At 45.1% G+C, this 26,427-nt stretch overlaps 1 protein-coding gene across 2 annotated transcripts in view; it reads left to right on the top strand.

The window, feature by feature from the left end:
• LOC126518332 (lactosylceramide 4-alpha-galactosyltransferase-like) overlaps nt 1-26,011 on the top strand; it is a 56,744-nt gene extending 30,733 nt beyond the window's left edge. Inside the window, exons 3-6 of one of the 2 annotated variants that reach the window (XM_072285250.1) lie at nt 99-191; nt 548-658; nt 14,747-14,815; nt 24,942-26,011. In XM_072285250.1, coding sequence (XP_072141351.1) covers nt 99-191; nt 548-658; nt 14,747-14,815; nt 24,942-25,765 — 1,097 coding nt within the window. In that variant the 3' untranslated portion in view covers nt 25,766-26,011. The remainder of the gene's footprint in view (nt 1-98; nt 192-547; nt 659-14,746; nt 14,816-24,941) is intronic. The other variant, XM_072285251.1, reaches the window with a different exon arrangement.
• The last annotated feature ends 416 nt before the right edge of the window (nt 26,012-26,427 follow it).

The raw sequence follows: 26,427 nt of genomic DNA, 5'->3' as shown, positions 1-26,427 counted from the left end.
TGCTGGCGCATTGTATAATGCCGTAAGCATGGTTATACATAAACTTGTGGGGTAGTTTGCTACTTCTCTGACTAATGGATGTATGATGATTTCTACAGGAACAATTACAATACTCACAACCAACACAACTGTGGTGGGACAGGTCAGGACTACCGGCATTATCATGGGCCGAGGAGCTCATGGAGGGATTGGTGAGCGTGTTATTTTTTTTTATTGTATAGCTAACGTCCGCAGCTTCTCACTTCTTTCGTGTCGACGACCACGTGGATCAAACAAGTGTTCAAGGAATACGGATACTTGATATAAGAAAAGTGAACAGAGATAATCAACTGTGAAATTTCCTTCTGTGCATATAAGTGCTTCGATAGCGTCTTGTGAGAGTGTGGGCGAGATTCTTCAAAGAAATAGGATGGGGGCATAACCTGATAGCGACTTGGAAATGTCTGATTGTACAGAAGCCTTGCAAATTGTGGTCGACGTGATTCTCGTCGACCTTTTCAAATTTTTGAAGTATTAAGGACGGCCTGTTGCACTATGATTTCTTCAGAAACACTTACGACAAGCACAGAGAGCGCAGCGGCCACAATGAACACAACGGATGTGAAGGAGGCTGAGACCACAGGTAGTATCTCGGGCCAAACAGCTGATGCCACCAATGGTAAGCACATTTTTTAGATTTTTTTTCATGTTGGGGTAAAGCCCACAGCTCTTTCCAAAAACTCACGTGTTAGCAGTAGTTCGATTAAATGAGTTCGTTGAATATAATTATTTGGATAAAGAATAACAGGAAACAAAATGGCACTGGAATTTACTTCAATGCGTGCATGCGTCCCTTCATGTAGTGGTTTAGTAAATTGCCACACTTGCGGTGTATCGTGGATACATGTTCAAACTCCGCGGATCTACCATTCCATTCAGATTTGTACTAACTTATTTCACCAACTCTTTTACGAAAAAGCCAGCATTTCTACTCCCGTAATATTTGTCATGATTTTCACCAGGCAATCATAGTGAAGTACAGCTATACAACCAACTATATCTTAAGCGGACGTTTTGTTTTTTTCAAGTTATTAGAACTAGTTTCAGCAGGTGTATCGTATGAGGCAGAAGTGTTGCCTATAATTTGTAAAAATTTTATTAACTTACCCGTGAGCGTACTGCGCATAACTCAAGAAATGCAGAAGGAACTTCTTTATTCGTAATTGACATTCGTCAAACAACGCATACTATTCTAAAATACAGCAACTAGCAAGTAAAATACAGCAATATAATATAAATTTACTTCAATTTCGTAAAAATAATTTTCTAAAACATTCCCGAAAGAAAGGAATGGATGGTAGAACAAAAATATCCGGGAATAGACTTCGATCGATTCGCTTTTGATTTTTGGGCATTATATATGTCCCAACAGGTTCAGTTTGCAGAATTGTAATATATTTTTATTGCTCAGTTAAAGGTGTAAACGTCATGTTTTATTTATCGTGAAGGTTGCGAATTTCGTTAAAATATGCGAAACAATTTATCTTTGTTGTACGCGGTTAAACCACGTTTGTCGAGCGCTAGCAAGGCTTTGCTTACTTTGGGCAAGGGAACAGACGCCACTGGGTGCAATCAACAACTTCCGCATCTGCAACTGCACCATAAGACAACGCACGGACTCTGCTCGGCGCGGCAGCAGCAGCGAGCGAATTGACCTTCATGCTGCGCCTCGGTCGAACGCGAACTAAGCATCGACAGCACAGCGCACACGACGAAGCTACCAGCACTCGGTGCACTTTGTACACATCGCAAATCGCTTTCAAGATATTGAAATCGCCCAAGTGCCGTACGCCGCGTCCACCGGTAGTGGCAGGCTAAATCCGAGTTTGACCTTAGCTCAGTTTGAAGGTCATATTTACGGAACCAGGCGTTTCCTGCGTTTGTACCTGGAGTAGTAGAGCTGTCGCTCTAAAAGTTGGTGGCCTAAATAAAATATGGCTCCCGGAATTCTATGGCTTGACGGTATCTCGTCTCATCGCCAAGACTTCTTGCTTTCCTGGTTTGGCGTGTCCCTAGAAAACTCAGGATATATAACAAAATTTGATAGATTTTAACCTTTCCTTTCCGATGCAACAATTCTTATGAAATTTGGGCAGTGGAAGTCGAGAAAAACGCTTTGTGTTTCCTGCGTAAACACAGGAGCCCTTGAAATAAACAATTCCAACGATCTAAACTACTACCACGACTTGCTTGAGACCAATGCTTGTAGGATGCGCAATCTGCGATTTCTTCCCGCTGCTTTTATAATCGGTACGAGGCGCCGCTTTTCAGGGCCACTCCTAAAGAAGGCAGCGTGGCACATTGATATGTGCGCGTCAATACAATTTTGTGATTGTCGCACATCAACCTTCAGATTACGCACCGGGTAGATTAGCGCGTGTTGAAAGTACATAAAAAGTTTGATAAACAATACGTCGAGCTACATATTCTTCGCTTTGAGGAGACAGTAAGCGGTCTTGTATGACAACGGCACAAACGGTTCTTGCACCAATGTTCAAAGCGCTTGCAACTTCATGTGAACAATAAAGTTTGAGGTGCTACTTGTGTTTGTCACTGATGATGGCCTCGCAAAACAGGTACCTTAATTTCGGTGACTTTGTGGCTTTCAGATGAAACAATAAATCATGGAGCAGCAGATGATATTCAAATTAAGATATGCCAGCTATCCACAGCCATGCTGAGTTCGTTTATGGAAATTTGGAAAATATATGATCGCAAAAATTGGAGTCTCTCCGATTTTTCACCTTTAACATCAGTACTGTAGTAGTCCTGCGAGTTCTCATGAGGGCGATGGCAACTTTCGTAAAATGTCGACACACAGTAGAGAAAATAAGTAACAAATAACCAGTATCTATTACGCATTCGATGTGAACAGCAACACTGGAAAGACAGCGATGGTGACAAAATATAGATAGACGCGATGGATCAGCTATCAAACTATATGAATCGAAATAATGAAGTTAAACAGCTTTTACAATAATTGAAACAGCTTAACACTACTATTTGAAATCATGTCATGGTATATGATTCTGAGAACGTGTTCCTACGGGCGAAATATTGGGAATGACAACACTCCATACGTAACGTCTGCACGTATTGCACTAACAATATTGAGCACTATAGTTTAATATGCCAGTATGCATTCAAAGCTAAATCAGGATGCCGACGCAGTCACTGTGTCCAAGGTTTCCGGCTTTAAAGCTTGCAGAATAAGGGTGAATCAACGTGCAGTGCAATACTGTGATAGACAGCTAAGCTCAGATAGTTCATACACAGGCCCTGAAGTGAAAGCGATCACCTCCCTCTCGCATTGCTGGCTAATCGTGACGGCAGCCATGTTGTTATAACCCCTGGCATCCAGATGACTTCAGATGGCGAACTGCTGACTAAATTAGGTACAGCAACCATGGACCAATCTGACAACAAGTATTATATATCACGTGGTTTCAAACAACATGGTGGCATGCATGGGGATTTGCGAAAACTACGCGAAAGCGGTAGACGGCACGGACCATGCTGACAGCGTCGAGTGTAATAAGTGCGATAAAACATCGTTCTCGTATGTCGCACCTGCTTCTGCGGCTTTGAATTCCACTAGGCAACCTATGTAGGGACTCTTCCAGAAACAGGATTTCGGCTTACAAGTAGTTGTAGCAACTTACCTTTTACCTTGGGTTAGTAGGGCAAGGAACGGTGGATCCCCCAGCTGGCGTGTGCGCTTCAGTGGGGTTGGTCGAGCAGAGCAACTTGGCTCTCCCGATCCTTGCTCGAAAGACAGAGCTCCCACTGCCTTTCAGCTGGGTTTGTCCTTAATAAGAGTGAGTTCATTTCGGGTGGCCTTTGTCTACACGTCCACGTTATCTGGGTGAGACATGGCTGCTCCCAACACCACGGACATGTGTCCGGGTATTCCGTTGGCTGGATTTTATTGAGAATTAAGACTTGGGTACGTGTTTGTTTGAGCGCCAGTCCCCTAGCCTGGCCTAGTTCGATTTTGAGTTGTGGCGGGCTGAATTTCTGCCTCTTTTTGCGCCTCCAGGATTTCGCGCAGGGTGAGCGGAGGTTCTTCGCGAGTCCCCATCGGCGCTCGGATACTAATTCCGCAAGCTGTACCGTCTACCCACTCGTTACCCTCTAAGCCCGCGTGTTCTGGACGCCAGGTGATCGGGTGATATTGCTGCATGTGTGCTCCAAGGATCTTTGCCGTAATTTTCGATACATTCCTCGTCATATATTGACGGCATGCTGACTGCGAGTCCAATATGACTTGGCCGCCTTGGGTTTTGCATTAGGTATCTCGAGTGGACAACGCTATGGCTGCCGATTCTGCCGTGCTAGCCGATTCTGTTTGTATGGTCGCTGTTATCGTGGTGCTTCTAGCCACTATAGTGCACTTGTGTTTAGCTATCCTAAGCGTCTGTATAGTACGTGTCCCGGTTACGTCCGAACTTATTTTGTGAAGCTCTGGCGCAGGTCCCACGTCTGCCCGTATGATATTTCGCACTCATGTTTTTGGGAATGGGAGGTGCTGTGATGGGTTCTCTAACCTATCCGGCTAGAGGTGCTTGCCCTGCGCAGTGTTGTGGTCTTAGGGGATGCCCTAGCTTTTGTAGCAAGGCTCTGCCTTGTTCCGTCTAGGTTGGACTTTTTGGCTGGGAGAGTTACTCAGGTTGCCTCTTCAAGTGTGTTGTGTATTCCGAGGTCTTGCAGTTTTTCATTGCTTGTATTGTGTGGTAGACTTAAGGCTGTTTTGTATGCTGTGCGTATTACAGCACTTACCTGCATTGTCTCTTTGTTTGAGCGCTTTCGGAACGGGAGCCCGTAGTTTACACGGTCTATGACGAACGTCTGCTCTAGCCTGGTCGTTTCCTCTTCCGTCAACCCTTTCTTCTTTCTGGTCACCTCGTGCATCATGCTTGCCACGCTTTTCGTCGTTCTTCGTAGATTAGCTATGGTGTGATATGCTGTGCCATTCTCCTGTATCGATACACCCAGTATGCGTAGTCTTTGCACCTCTGCTATCAAGCGGTCGTTTAGGTTTAGCTAATATGTGGTCGTTGCTGCTTTCTCGTGTATGCGCCTCGGACCCTTAAGAATTCCAACTTTTCTTGTGAGCACAGCATCCTGCTTCTTCAGTGAATCTCTCTACATTTGAGATAGCTCTCTGCAGAGAATCCTGCTCGTTTCCATGTGAGCCTTTATGTGTTCAGATTGTTATATCGTAGGAGTAAATCGCATATCCCAGATCCTTCCCTATCCCAGAATAGCGGAAGAGTATTCAACCCTGGGGGGTTTCTCTGAAGTTTTAAACGGTTCTGATTTAGCCGGTTCCAAGCCTATTGTTGGCGTTCTATTGCGGAGGAAACAGTGTATATATTAGTATACTCTCTCTCCGCATCCAATTTTCTCGAATTTTTCGAGAATACGGCGATGGGCTATTGGTTCAAAAGGTTTATTTACGTCCAGCGCTAGGACGATCTTGTCACTGCCCTTTCATGAGTCTAGTGCTTCCTCCTTTAATAGGAGAAATACGTCTTAGGCTGAAACGTGTGGTTGCAATCCAAACATGGAATCCAGGAAAATTAAGCTTGTGATTTTATATGCGGTTGCTTAATCTTGTTTGTATTACTTTCTGAAACAGCTTTCCCGTGCATTAAGTGAGATCGGGAACATATCTGGAAGGTTTTTGCGTTTTACCACTTTGGTGATTAATATGATGGTTGCCTTTTTCCACTCTTGTGGGATCTAACCTCCCTCCATTCAAACGTAGTCGTTTAAAAATTTGGTGACCTGGGTGAGGGTATTACGATTCGGTTTGCGGATCATTGCATTCGTGATTCGATTGGTTCCGGCATGCGTGTTTTTCTTAAACGATTGAGCTGCTGCGTAGACTTCTGCTACTTTATGGGTTCGTCTAGTACCGGGTTTAATGGCCTTTTGTATTTGGTTTTTCCGTGCGGTTGTTTGCCGCAGCCCCAAGGAAGATTTCTTCAAAATTTTCGGTTTGATGAGTGTCTGCTCCCGTGAATTTGCTCTCTAACAGTTTGAGCGTTGTCTTTGTGGCTGTTTTCTCAGTTGTGGGGCACATTGCGCCACGAAGGATTACCCACGTCTTCTTCGTATGTACGTTCCCTGCATCGTGTCGCAGAATTGCCTCCAGTCGTTATGTCATACTGTTTGAGCATACTGAATCGCTTCCTGCGCTAGGTCTGCGACGCGCATTTTTAGTCTTCTGTTGTTTCTTTGTCTTTTCCATTTCTTAGACTGCGTCGAGAGTTCCATATGTGTAAGAGATGTCCGTTTAAGAGATGTAAGAGATGTCCGTGTAAGAGATATCCGTTTTACCATGTATTGCCCGAATGCATACGGCCCAGAATTTCGTGTTTTCCTCTCCTAGGGGTCGGTCCTGACGTGTTCAAAGGCTGTTCAGTCCGCTATCATGGTGGGAACCCGTCGCCCTCTTTAATTTCGGGAAGTTTAGTGCTAATCTTATTATGTTAGGAATGGTGCCTAAATTTTCTTCCGTGTTGGTCCCCTTGACTCCCTTTTTTCTTCTGGTGCGTGCCTTCTGAATAAGAAGGAACCCACGTATTACTGTCTTGCACACAGAACCATTTCCTCAATTGATCTCAGCACAGTTTCCCCGTCTATACTGCCTGACCTCGAATGGGAAGTTATGAACAATCCTTACGGGAGCGACCACTTCCCCATACTGCTACGAACACCTAAAGAAAACGAACATCCACCACAGGCTCCTAGGTGGAAGATCGATACAGCCAACTGGGAGAAATTCCGTACTCTCACTAGTATCTCATGGAATGACATGTCTTCTTTAGGAATCGATGCTGCTGTGCAGTATTTTACAGCCTTCATTATAGACGCTGCATCTAAATGCATATCTGAAGTGGCTCGGCATGCAGACGGCGTGTCCCGTGGTGGAACGACGAATGTATGATCGCTCGTAAAAAACAGAACAAAGCGTGGGGGCTGCTACGCGCTTCTCCCACTGCAGAGAATCTTGTGAACTTTAAAGAAGTAATGTCCCAAGGCAGGAGAACCCGCCGACAAGCCAGAAAAGAAAGTTGGCAGAAGTTTTTATCGAGCATTAACTCGTTTATAGATGAGGCGAAAGCCTGTAACAGGGTTAATAGGATTAGAGGGTGGCAAACATATTCACTCCCTCTGGTAAACACACGGGGCGATACACTGCAAGATCAGGCAGACTGACTTGGGGAGCACTTTTAGAGCGTGTCAAGTTTGAACCATTATTCGCAATCCTTTCTGAAATGTAAACAAATATTAGAATGTAAGCCACTCTTAAGAAAATGTCCACAGAATGAACCGTACAACTGTCCTTTTAGTATTGCCGAGTTGAGAGCTGCCTTGAGCTCATGCAAGAGCTCTCCACCGGGATCTGACAGAATCATGTATGAAATGATCAAAAACCTGCACAATGATAGCCAAGTTTCACTACTCACAATTTTCAACACCATTTGGGTTATAGGATACCTTCCAACTGCATGGAAAGAAGCCATTGTGGTTCCTGTTTTGAAACAAGGCAAAGATCCTTCTTCAGAGGCAAGTTACCGCCCGATTGCCCTCACAAGTTGCCTTTGTACGGTATTTGAAAAAATGATTAATCGGCGACTCATCCATTTCCTTGAAATGAGCAAAATGCTTGATCCCTATCAGTGTGGCTTCCGAGAAGGGCGCTCCACAACCGATCATCTCGTGCGTGTTGAAGGAAATATCCGGGATGCATTTATACATAAACAGTTCTTCCTCTAGATATTTCTCGATATGGAAAAGGCGTATGACACAACGTGGCGCAACGTAATCTTAAGAGACTTGTCACAAATGGGCATCCATGGTAATATGCTAAACCTACCAGAAAGCTATCTGTCCAATCGTACCTTCCGGGTAAACGTCGGCAATATACTTTCACGTCCTTTTACGCAAGAAACGGGTGTACCCCAAGGAGGCGTGCTCAGCTGCACGCTCTTTATTGTGAAGATGAACACGCTTCGTGCTTCGTTACCACCGGCCATCTTTTATTCTGTCTACGTGGACGACATTCATATAGCTTTCAAATCCTGTAACCTCGCGGTGTGCGAGAGACAGGTACAGCATGGCCTGAACAAAGTGTCAAAGTGGGCAGACAAAAATGCATTTAAGATCAATCCCAACAAAAGTTCTTGTGTCCATTTTCAAGAAAGAGAGGCCTCATTCCACATTCTTGCTTAGAACTGTGTGGACAACAGATACCTGTAAACAAAGAAGACGAAATTTCTAGGTGTTATACTTGACTAGAGACTCACTCGTCCCCCAAATTAAACATCTTAAATAAAAATGTCTAAAAACAATGAACATAATGAAACTTCTATCCCAGACTACACGGGGTAGTGACAGGAAGTGATTAATGAATTTCTACAAGAGCCTCATTCGATCACGATTGGACTATGGTGCCGTGATTTATCACTCTGCCGTCCCGAGCGTGCTAAAGATGCTAGACCAAAGTCCACCATCTAGGAATCCGACTGGCCGCTGGCGCTTTCAGAACAAGTCCCATTGAAAGTTTATATGTAGAATCTAATGAGTGATCACTTCATCCGCAGAGAACATACATCAGCCAAACATATTTTGTGAAACTCCACTCTAATCCTCAACATCCGTGTTTTAATACCGTTAACGATATGACATATGCTACGCTCTTTCGTAATCGTCCCTCCGTAAGATAACCTTTCTCGCTGCGTGTGAGGGAGCTTAGCGCTGAAATGGATGTCCCAATCCTCAAACATCGCCTAATGCCTCCAGCTAAGCTGCTACTTGCTTGGGAGCGGCAGATGATACAATGCGATTTAACTTTCATGCAAGTTACAAAGCACGCTCCAGAGATTGAAATCCAAATGCATTTCTGGGAACTCCGGTACAAACACTCCTGCACGGAGTTCTACACAGACGCATCGAAGTCACACGAGGGGGTGTCGTATGCAGCCGTCGGTCCATCCTCGGAAACCGTTGTGCTGCATCCGGAAACTAGTATCTTTACGGCTGAGGCCTACGGACTGTTGTCGGCTGTAAAGCATATAAATGAACTCCAGGAATCAGTTATTTATCGGACTCCCTTAGTGTTGTGAAGGCCTTGATGTCATTCTGTAACCACAAGAATTCGCTAATTAATGAACTCTATTCCGTCCTGTGTAAAGCATATATATCTAATCAACATGTGATTATATGCTGGGTGCCTGGACATAGGGGCATCGAGGGTAACGTTCTAGTGGACCAGATGGCCACATCGATTTCATTGCATGCAGTTAATCCTACTGCTTCGGTCCCTGTCACAGACCTGAAGCCTTTCTTAAGAAGGAAACTGCGAAACTACTGGCAACGCTTGTGGGACCTGGAAACAAATAATAAGCTGCATTGAATAAAGCCACAATTAGGTTTCTGTCCTCCTGTAACAAAATCACGCCGGACAGATGTCCTATTCTGTCGTCTAAGAATAGGACACACATTTGGCAAACATAACGTTTTACTCACCGGAAACGAGCTTCCAACCTGTGATAGATGCGGGGAGAGGCTGACTGTCCTCCACGTCCTTCCGGAGTGTCGGGAATCCGAATCTGAAAGAAATATTTTTCCTTAGCATACCGGCAGCACATCCCCCTTCATCCTGTCTTGTTACTCGGTGCAGAACCGCTCTTTGATACCAACGCTGTAGTAGGTTTCCTGAAAGAAGTTGTGCTACATGTTATTAGCCCCATTAGTTCGTAGCGCCTTCTCTCTTCAGAGGATGCCACTGTGATAATTATTTTGAATAGCACATTCCTCTAGGCCCTTGTGATTCAAGGGCTCTGGCGAGGCAGTAGTGCTCTAAGCAATTTAGCATCTCGCATATTTTATATAATGCATCATTCTTTGTTAATGCATTTTAGTGATCATAGCACACGTCATTAATCATTGCCATAATTTTATTACGTGTACATTTGATGCATTTACACCAACTCTATTACACCTCTTTACAGCCACGTCACATTAAACTCGCAGAACCCATCAGACCACTACATATTCGTTACCACTAGCATGGGGCTCTTTGGCCATACCTGGCCCTTGCGCCATTAAACCTCAAACATCATCATTACCAACGGCATGACGCTTTTTGGTCATACATGGCCCTTGCGCCATTAAACACCAAACATCCATTCAGCCTTTGTCGAAGTAACATGTACATGCCTTTGGGCTTCCTTATAAATTCACGATACATCAGATAAAGTTGTGCGCAATAGTAACAACAAACTGCAAAAGTACAGCGATACCACTGGCGATAACGATACCACACACGTGGCGCACAATGCAGATTTGAATCGTGCGTTTAGTCAATATTACAATGTAAACCACTTGAAATCAACAAAAAATAAAAGAATAATAGAATAAAAAGGAACATGGAGATAATAAGGCAACGCGCCATAGTAAATTCAAGGTGCAGGTAAACCGCAGTGCTCATTAATCGTCATAGTGAGCAGGAATAATGATCAGGGCTTTTATTTAGGATGCACACGGTGCAATACAATGTCGTGTGCAGACTATGGACATTATGTGACACAGAAATGACGCAACAGCGAAAACATAATGGAGGGTTCTTGAAAGAAAGCTGCGTCTCATGGCATACATAAGGAGTCACGGTTAATGTCAAGGATGCTTAGTAGGCAGGCTGGTTAGTGTGCCTGTGCTTTCATTAATGCCAGATGACACAGTGTAAACTTGTAGATTAGGTAAGACTCGCGGACTTCGCGATCGTGATGGGAATGAGAGCCTGATTCAAGTATAGTGGCCCTGAGTTTTTCGAAAGAATGCTCTGGTAAGCGAATATGTCTTGATAATGGTAGGTTAGGAAGTGTGTTAGCGTGCGATCTGTGGTTATTAAAGCGTTTTCGAAACGAGCTTTCTGTTTGGCCAATATGCTGTTTTCTGCAAACTGTGCACTCAAGCATGTATACGACATTCGAGGTATCGCAATTAAGTCTGAAGACGTACTAATCACTCTCTCTGTGGTTTTCATGTGCACACACAGCTTGCAACGTTCTTTGTTGCATGAGGCGCAGTCAGACGTCTTGTTGTGCTCATTCAATTTTGAGGATGTTAACATATCGCAGAGGTTCTTACATCGTCGGTACATGACGCGAGGCGGTTCAGGAAAAATATCGAGATGTTCATTTTGTGAAAGGATACTGTGGGGGCGTTTCAATATAGAAAAGACTTTTGGCGCTGATGCCGAGAATGTTAGCACAAGATTGGTTAGCACAAGACTGTTACGTTTTTCAGGTAACCCGTTTTCACTAAGAATATCCGCTCTGTTTATTTGATCTGCTCGGCATATGGCGTCGTCAATTAACTTTGACGGATGCTATCGTTTAATGAGAGCACTTTTGAGTTCGCAATTAGAAATGAAATCTTTGCGATCCGAACACAATCGTTTCAAGCAGTGAGCCTGACTGCAGGGGATACCGGTTTTGCAATGTCGCGCACGGCTATTCCGGAAATGTAGAAGCTGGTTTCTATCAGTAGGTTTGCGGTAAAGTTTCGTGAATAATTTACCTTGCGATAGCGTAACTGTGACGTCCAGAAAATTGACCGAAGTTGAGTAATTGTGCGAAAATTTGATTGAAGGGTGAAAGTGATCGAACGCTTCTATGAACTTTAGCCTCCCCGTGAGCCCAAATCAAGAAGATATTGTGAATAAAGCGCTTATAAAGGAAAGGTTGCAGGGTATTACTGGATAAGAAGTCATTTTCCAGAACACCCATGAAGATATTAGCGTAATTTGGGCCTACTCGAGTTGCCATTGACCTACCTCTAATCTGAACGTAATGGCAATAGTTAAATTCAATGTTATTGAGCTCAAGAATAAGCTTTAACAACGATCCCAGGGATTCTTTATCAACAGATTTCTCGAAATAAGAATCTTCATAAGTTTTAAGGACTGCTGCAATTCTATCGGCATGCGGTATGTAAGTATAAACAGAGGTGACATCGTGTGTTACAAGGATTGCATTATGCGGAATGGCAAGGTTTAGCACATCTTGAAGAAAGTTATTGGTATCTTTTAGAAATGACGGAAATTTTCCGGGAATCTGGTTAAGAGGAAGCTTTAGCTCGGGCACAACTCCGACGCGGCCTATTCAAATACATGTAAAAACGCAAAAACGTTTTTATGAGATAACCCCTGGACCGATTTTGATGAAATTTGTTGCATTTGAAAGAGAAAGTTAGATTCTAGTGACTGTTGGAAGCGGAATTTTGATTTAGGGCTTGAATTTTCTTTAAACGATTTTCAAATATTTGACCGTTTGAAAAAAAATAGAAGCACGAAGTTTACAAATTCATAGCTCTGCATCAAGAACTGATATCGCGGTTCTGTGAACGGCATCCATTAGATCATTCAAAGCGGACAAATTCAATATGTCATTTTACATCTTACGTGAATTTGTTGCGTTGGTTACAACGGTTTTGCAAAAGTTGTATTTCCCTATGAATAAATTTTTTTATATTCATGTGTAACATCAATTTTGTCCGCTTTAGATGTACTATTAGATGCAATTCACAGAATTGTATTATCATTTTTAGTGGTTGAGTTATAGAGTTGTGAACTTGATAGTTTCGTTTTCTGAAAATTTTTAATTTTTGTCAATTTTTAATAAAAAATTGACGACCTAACTCAAAAATTCGAAACCAACAGTCACTAGATTTTAAGGTTTTCTTTTAAATGCAGCAAACCCCGTCAAATTTGGTGCAGTGGTTGCCGAGAAAAACGAATTCTCCTTTTACATGTATTTAGATAGGAGCACCCGAGCTAAAGCTTCCTCTTAATAAGAGAATCTACGCAGCGCGATAGGTTCTCAGTTGTAGTGTTTACGCCGGAAATAATCAGGCGGCCTGGGTTACTTTGTTTGTGAATCTTCGGGAGCAAGTAAAATCTGCCAGCTACAGGACTGAGCGGTACTTGTGACCGAGCGGTCTTTTTCATCCATCTTTTTCTCTTTTAGTAGTGCCATAAGCGTGCCCTCAAAATGCCCGTAAAGTTATCGGTTGGGTCGTTCGGAAGTGCTTCGTAGAAAGTGGCAGCCGAGTGTTGTCTGGTAGCTTCCACTATATAATCCTGCTTATTAAGGAGAACAATTCCTCCTCACCTATCTGCAGGTTTAATAACTATGTCATGGTTACTGCTTAATTGTTCTAGTGCTGTTTTTTCTTTCTTCGTCAGGTTCGTTTGGTAGGGAACTCGGGTCTTGTATGCCTCTAGGATGTCACGTTGTATAGCATTGATGTACATATTTAGACATTTTACACGTTGCGGCGGTGGTGTCCAGTGCTTGTGTGTGGGCACAAGTAGTCTAGTCTCGCAAGCACTTTCACGGTTATGAAAGTACTCTTTAAGGCGCGTGTTTTGAGCAAAGTTGTGTAGGTCTTTTAAAAGCTGAAATTCACTGAATCCACCCGAGGCTCGGCGAAAAGTAAGACCTTTCGATATGGCAGTTATTTGAGCATCGGAAAGAGTAACCGTGGACAGGTTTACAGCGGTGTTGCTCGGTTCAGTGGGCTTACTTATGAGTGATAGTTCAACAAGGACAGTATTTGTACTGGTAATACATTCAGAAGGCGCTATGCCGTCGCGACAAAAACTTATTGCGTTTGAACGCGGATAAGTTGTTCTTCATAGTATGTTTAAAGGCTGCCAAGTATTCAGATTCACGCATCCCCAACTGCGTAGCGACGTGCTTTTCTTCGCTATGACGACGTAACATACACAATTTGTAGTGATCAACAACAACACGCAGTAACTCCAACGAGGCATTATTTAATATCTGTTGCCAGTTTGTTTCGCCCAAAGCGGAAAGTTCGGAGGTGGCCGGTTTCAGTCTTAGCTGTAAGCCTTTTGGAACTACTGAAGCTTTCAAGTAGGACGACAACATGGTGACATGCAACTCAGAACGGATGTCTTTCTGCATCTTTCTAACTTTTAAGAATGTAGGAGAAGGCAAATGTGGAATAGAGTTACCGGAGACTGGTAAAACACACACACACACACGCACGCACACACACACACGCACGCACACACGCAAACACACACACACACACACTATATATATATATATATATATATATATATATATATATATATATATATGACTTCATGATAGATCTATTGCCGCCGCAAGGTTTTACTTGAAAAGTTGACGCACTTCATTCACACACATAGAGTTTAAAAATATGCTAATGCCACGTAACTGGATAGAACCAAGGTAATGTCTGCCGTCGCTTGATGATACTCAATTTTTTTTCATTCCGCTTAACTGGATAATTGTTCCCAATTAATTATTCCACTTCTCAAATATTATAATTAGACGAAAGCGTCAATGAGAAATTGTTGAGCGACGGGAAAAACACAGGCTGTGGCGCGATACAAACAGTGTGCCAGGTATTATGCGTTTTCAATGCGGGGGTTTCGACATTACGTGCCGCTACATGATGCTGAAGAGAGCAAATGACCCTTCAATTGAGCTTTTTTGTTATTACATGCGAATATATACTTACCATTCATGTGCAAGTATAAGTCATTGTTAATGCTTTATCTGTTGTATGACAGCTGCAAATTTTCTACGTGCTTGTGCAGGAATACTGCGTTTACCTGATGAAACTTTTATTGCAGATAGGCCAAGCACCTCAACCAAGTATCTGCGTTACAACTTGAAGTGGTACAACAAAAGCCTGCTTAATAGTAAGTGTCGAGCGAATATAATTCAGGCCCGTAACTGAACGAGTTTAAAAGGCCACTTCACAAAGTTTTAGTGCAAAGAAGTGCTAAGCTAAGGTAGTTGCCGTCGTTTTACAGAGAGACCGGAACATCTGTATAGATTTGCTGCTGTTCAGTAATTAGGAAATTCTATTAGCCCTGAGAGCGAACTACAGGGGCGCTGTGAGCGCCGCTCCCGTGACGTCAGGGCACGGCCTCGCGCCTGTCTGCTGAAGTTCGGGCGGTGTCCGGGCGCCTTGTGCAGCATTTTCCATTGTTCGCTCTCGTTCGCTCTCGTTCGCTCTGCTTCTATACTTATGGCGGTCGCCTCAAGTATAATTTTACGATGTCTTCGTTTGCGAAAATTTATCCATACAGCTTATTTCCTAGACGACAACGCAGTTCTCAATGGCAACGCTACAGCTAGAGCCAAAGGAGCGCAGACCAGCCCATTGCGGGTTTTTCATGCGTGGTTCGACAACCGCAAACACAGCATATCATAATCTAGTTAAGATAACATACCTGCCGCGGTGCAACAAGTATGTCTCAAACGCCGGCTATATAGGAGGACGGATAGTTCATGGTATATTATCAAATTTTTGCATTTCTTCACAGAAACGCCCGGCCGTAACGCGAGGACTTAACACAGCAGTTTAGACTATACCAGGGCCACTTGCTTCTTTAACTGCTTCTAAAATTTGGCTGTTCTCGCGTGTTTAAGTGACGGTAATTTCATGTAAAGCTAATTGAGGCTTACAGCCGTTTGCAGAATAGGAAAATGAATGTACCAATATGTATTCCCTTTTCCGTGCTACACGTTCAACTCACTTGAGAAATTTACTGATGTTTCTTGCTTGAGGAATAAACATGACGAATCTGGCGAACTGACCCTGGTTCCTCGGCCCATTTTTTTTACTGAAATATGCCTTTTGGGTTGTATGGCTGCAGTCAGAAAGAGGCCGAAGCGTCATTTATTAGTAGTTTGGGATATAATGAAGATGTAATTCCCCGATGGAGGATCAAAAATCAAGTGAAATGTGTGAGGCTTGTGGTGTCTTCATTATGAAGGTTTGCGAGGTTCTCTCTTACGTACTGACGAAGCGAATAGTTCTCCGTTGGTGTAAGTGAACGCTGGATCGAGACATAATGAGGCAGAAGGTGCTCGAATCTTCCTGTTCTAGGCAGCGTAAGCTGTGCTGTAGTATATACTTATAGTAGTAGTATATACTTATAGTATATACTTATAGTAGTATATGCTGTAGTATACTTAGACATTGCAATTGGTGCATTAAAAAAACTGCTTCATGGTTTCAATTTGAAGCTTTAGTGCACTGATGGGTTTCGCGAACAATGCGTGCCTCGCCATAACGACACTCGGTTGCTACCATTGGGTGAGGGGTGTGCCATATTGTCGATAATGGCTACTGAGGGCCACTATGAAACGTTTCATCGCTTGCAATTGATTGGCTCTCGATATTAGCCACGAAAATTTTCTTTCAGGTGACTGATACTATGGTATTTGTGAATTAACTATGTTAATACTGCTCATATGACGAGCCGTCGTGTTTGCAGCCATGAACAATTCGTTTTATGGGGGCCTGTTTCAGACAGCGGTGAAACTAGCAGCACCCTTTTTCATGCGAAATGCGCGCCTAACTATTTCATTACGCAATAATGAAGTGGCAATATTTGAATAGAACAACTCCCCAGAGTAATAAGAATCACGATGACAGCTTGGCCGGGCAGTCTCTAACACAGATAACATGTTGACGTCGAATACCTAGATTTTTCTTCCGCGTAAAATGCTGTCTCTAATAGCTAAGTACTAAGGGAATGTTAAATGTTTAGCGAAACATCATACGCGTGTTGAATTTGCAGACATTGTTTTTACGCAAAATTTATGGACAGACACGGCGTATATATCCATTTCAAAACCAGTAGACCCCTTCAATGCTACATATGTTGCAATATTGTTACGGAAAGATGAAAGAAGAGAGAGGAAGAATACCGGAGATGCTGGCTGCTGCGTGTTGCTGGTGGTCAGCCATCTTAACTGTACGCATCCTGTATATATATTGTAAATATAGTTTTTATATACTCGCAACATCCCCGTAACAATATCCAACCCGCAAACTTTTTCGACTCACGCGCTTTTGAGGAACTGTGATTCAGACATGGAAGCAGAAGGAAGCCGGCATAACCTTAAATGAGTACGGCTCGATCCGTCCATCCCCACAATCATACACGAAGAGAATGAGCGAGCCGGAGCAAAAGGCGTCCTGGCCGTGACGTCACTCGCGAGAGGGCACCGCTCGAAATTATCGCCGCTAAGGAAAGACGACGCACCGAACAATCTGCGAGGACTGCGAGAGAACGACGTATTCTCGTAGTTAGGTTTGCGCTATTTGTTGGATATGTCGTTGTTCGACCTATAAGCACAAATTAGCATATTCTTCTACAGTCGAATAACGAACTTGAGCTTGTCCCATACAGCAAAAAAAAAGCTCTCAAGCTACGTGACTGTGATCAAGGCAGTGATAAGAATTTTTGATGGGTTTCGCTTACAGAAAGCAAATATGTTGGTGTCTTATAGGCACTTTCTATACAATTGACCTTATGACATTTTAAGAAATGGCATTTTTCGCCGTGTTGGTTATGGCAGATTATTTTTCGGCTCATTTCCTTCTTGCAAATAGAGAAGGGGCGCCAAGCACGAGCGGCGACAACGGACGCTGCTTGCTCAGTTGCTGCCATGATGACGAACAAGTCAGACGTCCGAGTCCGGGTCTAATCCCTATCGATGTTTGTTACGTTTAATTGTATTGCCTTAACCCACCCTGTCGTCTAGCCCTCGATTTCCGGCAACGGAGCAACCCCGCACCAAGCGCGGCTTTGTCCGAAGGGTCATCACCAAGGCCATTGCTACGATCAACACCCTCCTGACAGATGAGACCACACCTACGCGGGTGCTGCACCGGCACCTCGAGCTCGTTTTAGCGAAACAGGCGGAGCTCATAGAGTTCGAGCGCGCTATACTAGGTACCCTCAAGGATGCAGAACTGGAAGCGGACCTTGCCACAGCTTTCGAGTACGAACCAAAATCAGCTTTACCAATGCTCGCTACTAAGCCGCGTCCACCGATCCTGCCGATCTCCGTCGAATCCACAGCTAGTCCCACAGGCAAACTTGCCTCGCCTCCGCACCCAGCTGCCCCTTCCGCGTCACCCGGAGTTTCACCCGCGGTGTGGTTCTCCCGCGTGACCCTGCCAAAGCTGCAAATCCCGATCTTTTCTCGTCAGTGGTGTGACTGGCAAGGCATTTGGGGTCAGTACCATGCAAGGATTCAGGGCAATGACTCCCTATCAAAGATAAACAAATTTAAATATCTGTTGAGGGGCCTGTGCGGGTCAACTAAGACGGCAATTCAGGCTATCCGCCTCGTAGAGGCCAACTACGATGTCGCCATCAAGGTACTGTCTGACCGCTTCGGCCATCATGGCATGCGGGTTGATGGCCATCTAGACCACCTACTCGCAATGACACCCGTTTGTAATTCAGAAGATGTCGACAAGCTTCGAAATCTATGATGACATCAGTTTCAGCACAAGCTTACTGGAGGGCCTTAGCGTTTCACCAGACGAGTGCGCTGCTGTTATGAGACTCGTCATTATGAAGGCCTTACCACCTGACCTTGGTATCCTGTACCGTCAGCAGCTGAAGGGGGCTACTTCACCGAAAGATGCTGGCACAGCAACGCTTACAGCAGACGAGTCCCAACAAGCTAAGCATATTATGACCTTCCTCCGAATTCAAGTCGAGGTGAGGGAGGAAGGCAGTCTCGACCAAGCCAGGTGATCTGCAAGCTAGTGGCATCATTAGCGTGAACCGCGACCTCTGAAGCTAAACCCGCCCTCTGCAGCGGCTCCAACAACTGAAGTAAGATCGCCGCACAGGCGCCCGTGCCTCCTCTGCAACTCGTCGGACCATACAATTCAGGAATGCTCCACGTCCCTCACTTGAGAACAAGAACGCAGGCAGCTCCAGACGCGCAGGCGTTGCTTCCGCTGTCGCAGGCACCCCACGTCACCAGTGACTGCCGCAGCCCCAGAAATTTGTAATCTGCCCGCCGTGCTACACAACACGTGACGTCACTGCGCAACGTATGTACTCCGAGTCACAACCAAAGAACTTGTTCGGGCAACTCGTCCGCGCCGTCCGTGCAACGCGCAAGCGGGTCGGAATCCACCGACACACCACCTCGTGCAACTTCCCTGTCACGGAGTGATACCGCACTCAGGCCCGTATTCTTACAGACATGCAGAGCTGGGTTTGTCGCACCAGCTAGGTCAGTTCAGCTGCGGTTCCTTCTAGACACGGGCATTCAGCGCACTTTTGTTCGACGGGAGGTTGCTCAAACAATTAATTGTCCTGTTCAAGGCGTTGAGTGCCTCAGCCTATTCACCGTCTCAAATACGCATTACCCTGTGACCATTGAATGTAACGAGTGTCCGTCACACTCCGGAGCCAGCACAGTAACAACGAGATCACTATAGATGCCCTCGAAGTGCCAGAAATCTTTGGGGTACCCAGTCCGCCAGCTGATATCGCGATCATCACCGTGATGACAAACCTCGGTGTTATTGGCCCTGAAGCAGCTACTTTCTGAGAAAACGAGATAAGCATTCTCATTGCCCCCGATACCTACTGGGACGTTGTAACTGGCCGGATATAACGATTATCACATCAAGTTACTGCAGTGCAAAGCCGTTTTGAACGGACGGTCCAGGGAACCCTTCACGGCTTCTCCCGCGGTTGAACTGTGCAAAGCGCGTCTATGGTCTTTGCTACTGGAGAGCCTCCCAGGCACGATGCGCCACTGAAAGTAAACAGTTCTTCGATGTTGCACCAGAATACAGTTGGCATACGAGGCACAACTGCAAAATCTAACCAATACAAGTACAATGCTCCCCTCGTCATGGAAAGACCCATGACAGCGCCAACACTTTTTCATTTTTAGCAAGCTTCCATAGAGCAGTGCTCCTGTCCTGGCCAAAGAACAAGCCGCCACCATGCCTCAGGAGGACGGCAAGAAAATCAACAAGGACAAGGAAAAGGAAAACAGGCAAAGAACAAAAGCTACTTCAAGAGCCAGGAGAGTGGCAAGGTTGTCGATCATGGAACATCGCCTAAAACGGCCGCCACCGACGCGCCGATGGAACCCAAGTGCAATAGAAGCGTCGCGAAGTCCCCCAAAGGCAAGAAATGCCCGCCTCTTACAAGGCTGTCCAAGCGTAACAGACGAGACTCAAGGTCATCGCCAATAATGGTTTTATGTACTCCGGGCGGTAATTCAACGACGAGTACAAGTACGACAATACGCGACTACGTCAAGACGCAGGCGTACAAGCGCCGCCCTTCCGGAAGGAACACGGGCGCAGAGCGGTCAACGCCCAACAAAGCTGAACACAAACGGGCACTACGTACTGCACAAATACTACGTCGAGCCTCAAGAGTGCCTGTGAGGGAAGGCCACTGACGACTTCACATTCCTTACTTGGCAACCCTGCAACGTGGTTGCCTCAAGAGTCGGTCACGCAATTCTACCCCAATCAACAAGCACTGATCTGCGACGTCCAAGCATACATCCACAAATTTTAGCAGATGATCTCTGGGAGCGCTAACCGAGGAGTACTTACTGCTTCTGGGCTCTGCACACGAAGCGACACCCAAGCCGTCACCACGAATTCGAGTTGCAGACGTCGTCCTGGTACACGACGACTATTCGGCGCCTATCCTGTGGATCTTATTTTGTTATAGCGCAAGCTTGACACGGACAACAGAAGGCACATCTGACACACACAGCGCTGTGTGTGTCAGATGTGCCTTCTGTTGTCCAAGTCAAGCTTGCGTTATAACAAAATAAGATATGCCGTACCAACAAGCCCCTATTGCTATCCTATCCTGTGGAAGCTGCCACAGGTGACCGAACTGCTTCCTAGTTGCGACGGCGTCGCTCGAGCGTGCTGCCTGAAGTTGGCGTCCGGCTCCGTGATAGGATGTGCTGTACAAAGGGTTTAGCTTCCTGAAGCCGGCAGCCTTTAGCAATTTGTTGGCGGGAGGAGTATGTTGCATATACAGAAGAAAGTGCGCCACACGGTGAGCAGCAGCCACGGGCGCTGCTCGCTCAGTTGCTGCCAGATGACGTACGAGTCAGACGTCTTGGTATAGATTTCACCCCCGTCGTTGTTTGCTACACTCCTGTTAGTTTCGTTTCAGTCTTCACCAATTCGCACCTCTACGTACGTATGTGCCGTTCTCGAATCTGAATGGTACGTTTACGAAACATCTTCATTAGAATTGTGAAATAACGAAATATCAAGTAGGATATATCAGGGGGAGTCAGCCGCAGTACGCTGCGTGAAATTTCTTGTGAATACCGTTGAAAGTATATGGGCACAAGAGAACGGAAATTGCGTAACCGAATACACAAGATAGCTTTTTTTTCAAGCATTAAGAAACTTACATGCCTAACTTAGGTTGCAGCTAGCCTTACTCTATTGTTTTATATTCGTGCTTGCTTCCTATTCGTAGAGGGCCCGTCTGTTTTGCAGAAGGGGCATCACTTGGGTACATACATGACTCCATACTGGCCTAGACCGAGATTCACCTACGCCTTTCGATCGCGCCGCACTCCAAGGTGGTTGGAAAGAATACACGTGACTTAATGTCCTACGCTTGCGCCCCCTTTGAAAATGGACACATTCCAGCAAGAACAAAGAGGTTAGAGACCCTTCACGGGTCTCTTCACGCGATTTCTGGACTCCACGTGATGACCACAGGGGAGCCGTAGCCGAGCAAGCGTGAAATTTCTAAAAGATATTGCGCGCTTTTATGCTTTATAGCACCTGATAAACACAGGTTCAACTTCAACGGATCATACTAACACATTGTTGTGATGGTGAAGAGCCACACTGGCACAACGCAACTTACGAAGATTACTGCTTATTGAGCTAACCCCTGCACAACAAAGCACAAACACTCATCACAATGATAGCGGCGAGCACACCCGCTCGTCGAAACCTGATCTGTAGGTCAAGCGTGATGGCTTGTGCACACGACCAGTCGAAGGCTGCAGCGTAATTGCTGGTGCTGGCACACCTTCCTGAAAGTACAGAACTTCTCGCGTCGCACATACGATGTGATTGCCTAAGGATCGGTGAGAGCATACAATAAAAACAGAGTTCCGGGCACTCTCTTTGAGGGAGTATCTGCTCGTCCCATATTTCACTCTTTTCGAGTAGATCCACCCTCTTTGAGAGAGAGAGAGAGAGTAGGGCAACATTTGATTGCCGAAAGTTCGGTGAGAACATACAGAACTCATAGAATCAGCGCTAACTTTCGAGAATGTTCCAAATAATGCAGCCGCCTCTTGCGCTGAGCGATAGCTTTAACTTGTTAGCGGGTGAAATGCCACTACCAGAAAAATTATGAATACCCGTATCAGTACCTACTATGGCTTAGTGAGCTCTCTCTATAGCACCACTTCCACTCGGTCTGGCAAACGTACTGCTGAGCTATATCTCTGTGAACGCCGGGCGAGTAGCTTAATTTAGCTCCGATCGCGTTATGCGTGGTGCGGCAACGGCGAGATTTTGTGCACGCAATACATGCATGATCGAGTAATGCCTCCACAGAACGACATCGAAGTAATGCGCTTAGGTAGTACTGTCAGAAAGTATAAGTTGTAATTGCATGGCACGTTTTCATTGCACGTGGTTTACCTGTTTTTAGTTTCATTTATTATTATTCTTGTTCATCATTGGTTACTCAGCAGCACGCAAATTGATCTCCACAAGAATTAAGTGGTACTGCTTTCAGGGTCTTGGTGCTGCTCGTTCGTTTCTCCACTGCCGGCGGTAGTTCTGCCACCGCATTTACAAGATACCCAACAGCCGCATGATGCCTCAAATACTGAATAACTATTGATAGTGCTCCCATTGAAGACAAAGAAGTCGTGCTCTTATCAAACAGGATGCCGAGGCCACCTCCGACAACTTTCCGGCATACATGCATCCAATCACCGTCACTGCTGCAAAGCGCTATTGATCTTCAGCGGCAGAACGACCGCCGGCTGAGGATAAATGGACGACCACCACAAAGACCCAGAAGTCAGTACCATTTTAGTCTTACGGAGTGCGCTTATTGTACGTTCTTGAGCAATCAGAATCAAGCAAAATTAAAAAATGCAAGCCCATCCGAGCGTGGAATTCGTATCTGAAGGATCCAGGAACAGAAAGGAAGCCCCGCACATGAGATTGTACTGCGCATCGTCGGCAATGACATATTAGTCTTGTTAAGGACATCGACAGTTAGAAGAGCATGGAATCCAGCAGAACATTAAGACTAATAACAAGTATATTAGATGCTCGAGCTCTTGTAACTCGGGTACGTGAAACGAAAACAATAATGATTTGCGTAACCACGAGAACGTGTAACATTGACGGTAGAGGACGCGCTCTGCAAGAGAGCTGAACTTTGAAGCATCTCGCGCTGCGTTGGCGCAGAGTGATTCTTGCGCCTATGCTGTTGTGGCCTTGTGATAGCCTTAACCATAGATTTGTTGCAGGAAGCACTCAGGGGGTAGAGGTCAGGTGCAGGACGCGTCTGAGGGCCTTGGTGCTAGCGGCCATTAGGGAACCTAAGTGGCTATTGCGATCCCAGGCGCATCATCGGCGCTCGCTTTCTCACGGTAGAGTCCGTGTGTATGTTTAGTCTCACTTAATTCAGTGCAATATTGTACTCTGGGCCTACTGATCATGAGTGGAAAGCTACCAAGCCTTTACTTGCGACAGCATTTGTAGCGGATAGTAAAAAAAAAAAGCACAACAAATGTTTGTTTCACGAGCACTGGGATAACAAGACGATATTTGTAGCTATTACGCCACGGTATATCTGAGTAATCAAAAAAGGTAGCAATGTATTTATAATACAAACTGCAAACTGTCCTTACAGATTGGAAAATGTACCGAATCAGCGAAATAAATTGTGTGGTGTAATTGTTTTTGTTCTTATTTATGTAAAAGAAACTAGCCTAGATGAGATGCATACACAATCTTTCTCTGAATGAGTGAATGGCCACAGTGTATCTTCCCTAAAGAAAAGTACACTGCTAAAATCTGTGTGACAAAGCCGTTGCTTTTCTTCGTCTGTGAATATGGCTCAAAACTGAGGACCATATGTAGTACGTGCTTGGCATCGCGAACACTCCAGTTGACTGGTCATCTTCCGTTCGTGCGCCCGAATTACCAGTGAATTCACTTAGCCTGCGGTTCGTGTACTCTTGCTCATAGTGTGTATTTCAGTTATTTTTAGACAACTGAAGAGAAAAGCACGTGCAAACGCCGTTTGATATACTCATAGTTTATGGAACTACCGGCGAGTTCCTGTAACCTTCATGCAGTATTCAGACCCTATACCGACGCCGTGAGCTTATGATTACTGTTCGCAGTAATTACAGGAATCTAATTAACTGGACACAGAAGGGGTCTGTTGTAACAGCCACTTTGGGACTCGCAAATGCGCACGCCAAGACACACACTCACGTTCGCGTCCATACATTGTGCATCACCGTTAGACGATGCTGCATCACCGTTACAATAGTTTCCAAGACGGAGGCAGAGTTTAGCACTAGGTTTCTTGACGCTGTAACAACCGTTGCGCAGTCTGCGAAAGATCTCACAATTATTACAACATTTTTAGAACAAAAACCACACAGAGACAAGGGAAGCGGTTATTCGTACTTTATACAGCAAAATTCCCTGTTTACAATTGCATGTATCCTGATAATAAACCTCGTAAATATTTGCGTATGTACCGCACTGTTCACATGTTTATCTCCACAAGATGTTCACGCTGATGAACAACGCCATTCACGAGCTACGGTGAAATGCATACGCCAATCGATTCCTCATTCAAATAATAACACACTGGTCGATGCTGTATGCAGTACATTTTTATTTCTTTTCGACGTAACCTGGTGAATAAGGCTGATATGGGGCCGCTCCCTTTAAGGAAATTAGTCACCCGACTGCTGTTTATTTTTTTTTCGCAGAATCTGTGAACGGCAGTTACCACATATGGTTCCTCGAGACATCCAGTCGACGGAAGCTGAAGGCGCGGCAAGCCTGCAGTGTCGAGTCGGCTTGCCGGCACAACAGCGACTTCACCGTCCATCTGCTGTCAAACGGAAACATCAGCTCCCCCGACTGTCCTTACCACGATGCACTTTCGAAAATACCTAATTTCCGGTCTGCGGTGTTAAATGCGAGTGCCATACTCGTCGATACCCCGCTGGCACCTCTTCAAGCCGAGGGAGGGCCGCTCACTCGAAGCCGCTATGCTACAGAACACCTGAGTGACTTTCTGCGCCTTGCCATGCTTTGGATCCACGGTGGTATATACATCGACTTAGACGTCATCGTAATGAAGTCACTGGAAGGAATAAGGAATACCGTCTTCTACGAGAGTGAGGAATATAACAACTTGGCCAGCACTGTACTATTCTTCGACAAGCATCATCCCGCCCTCGGAGCGCTTATGGATGAGAGCGCACGCATGTACCGCCCTGGTACATGGAGGACCGTACTTGAGGCGGTGGAAACGCTTCTTTCAGACGCTGTATTTTCTCGCATCGTAAATATTGCAAGTTCTTCAGCATTCTTGCCTGTTTACTATCCAGGCTGGAAGAGCTTGTTCGGTCCTAAAGATGCGCCAGAAGTACTAAAGACTATAAATGGCAGCTACGGTGTCCACTTCTGGAACAGTATCAGCAAAGGGGAGCGAGTGGTGCCTGGGTCTGGCTGTGCGTTGGACCTCCTCGCTCGTGCCCACTGCCCCTGGGTGTATAGATTAGCGCTCTCTGATGTGGACCTTTGATGCCAGCGAATTGTGTGTCTCCTTAAGGACGCCGTTACGATGATTTTGTTGTTATACTCTTCTGGGGCAGGGCACAGTAGCTCGTTCACAGCACATAATGGCATACAGTAATACATTGTGGCACAGTGCATGTTTGCGCATGCGAAACACCTAATAAAGTGGCTGTTGTAATTTACCTCGGTTGAAATGAACTCGTCTGTATTGTTCGTTTTTAGTTCATGTATTCTATAAACTGATTTAAATCTTTGTACGACGGCGTTTCAATAAAGACAGACTGAGGCCTTGAAATCTTCTGGAAATTCGTGCCTACTTCAATATCCCTGCCATTACCTTAGCGGTAACTTCTTTTTTTTTATAACTAGAAATGCCTCTTTTTAACGTGCGATGGATAAAGAAGTCCACGAGCGCCGCATCTGGACAGTAAAATGGGTAAGTGGATTGATGCAATGTTTTGGGGAACGGTAAAAAAAAAAAAATAGGGGCTTTGCTCTGACTTTGAACCTGGCTTGGAGTCAGAGGTATATATGAATTGGAGGCGATTTTTAAGTAGGTATCAAAATATGCCTTCACCAATGTCATCTAGGCGTGGTAGAAATGCTGGGACGCGTGAATGTCACTCTTAGAGGAGTAATTAAAGAAGAAACAAAAGTGCCGAATTATAA

This window comes from Dermacentor andersoni, chromosome 11 (assembly GCF_023375885.2).
Source record: "Dermacentor andersoni chromosome 11, qqDerAnde1_hic_scaffold, whole genome shotgun sequence".
NCBI classification, from domain to species: domain Eukaryota; kingdom Metazoa; phylum Arthropoda; class Arachnida; order Ixodida; family Ixodidae; genus Dermacentor; species Dermacentor andersoni.
The sequence above is the reverse complement of the archived record's forward strand: the minus strand, read 5'-3'. Positions and strand labels throughout refer to the sequence as shown.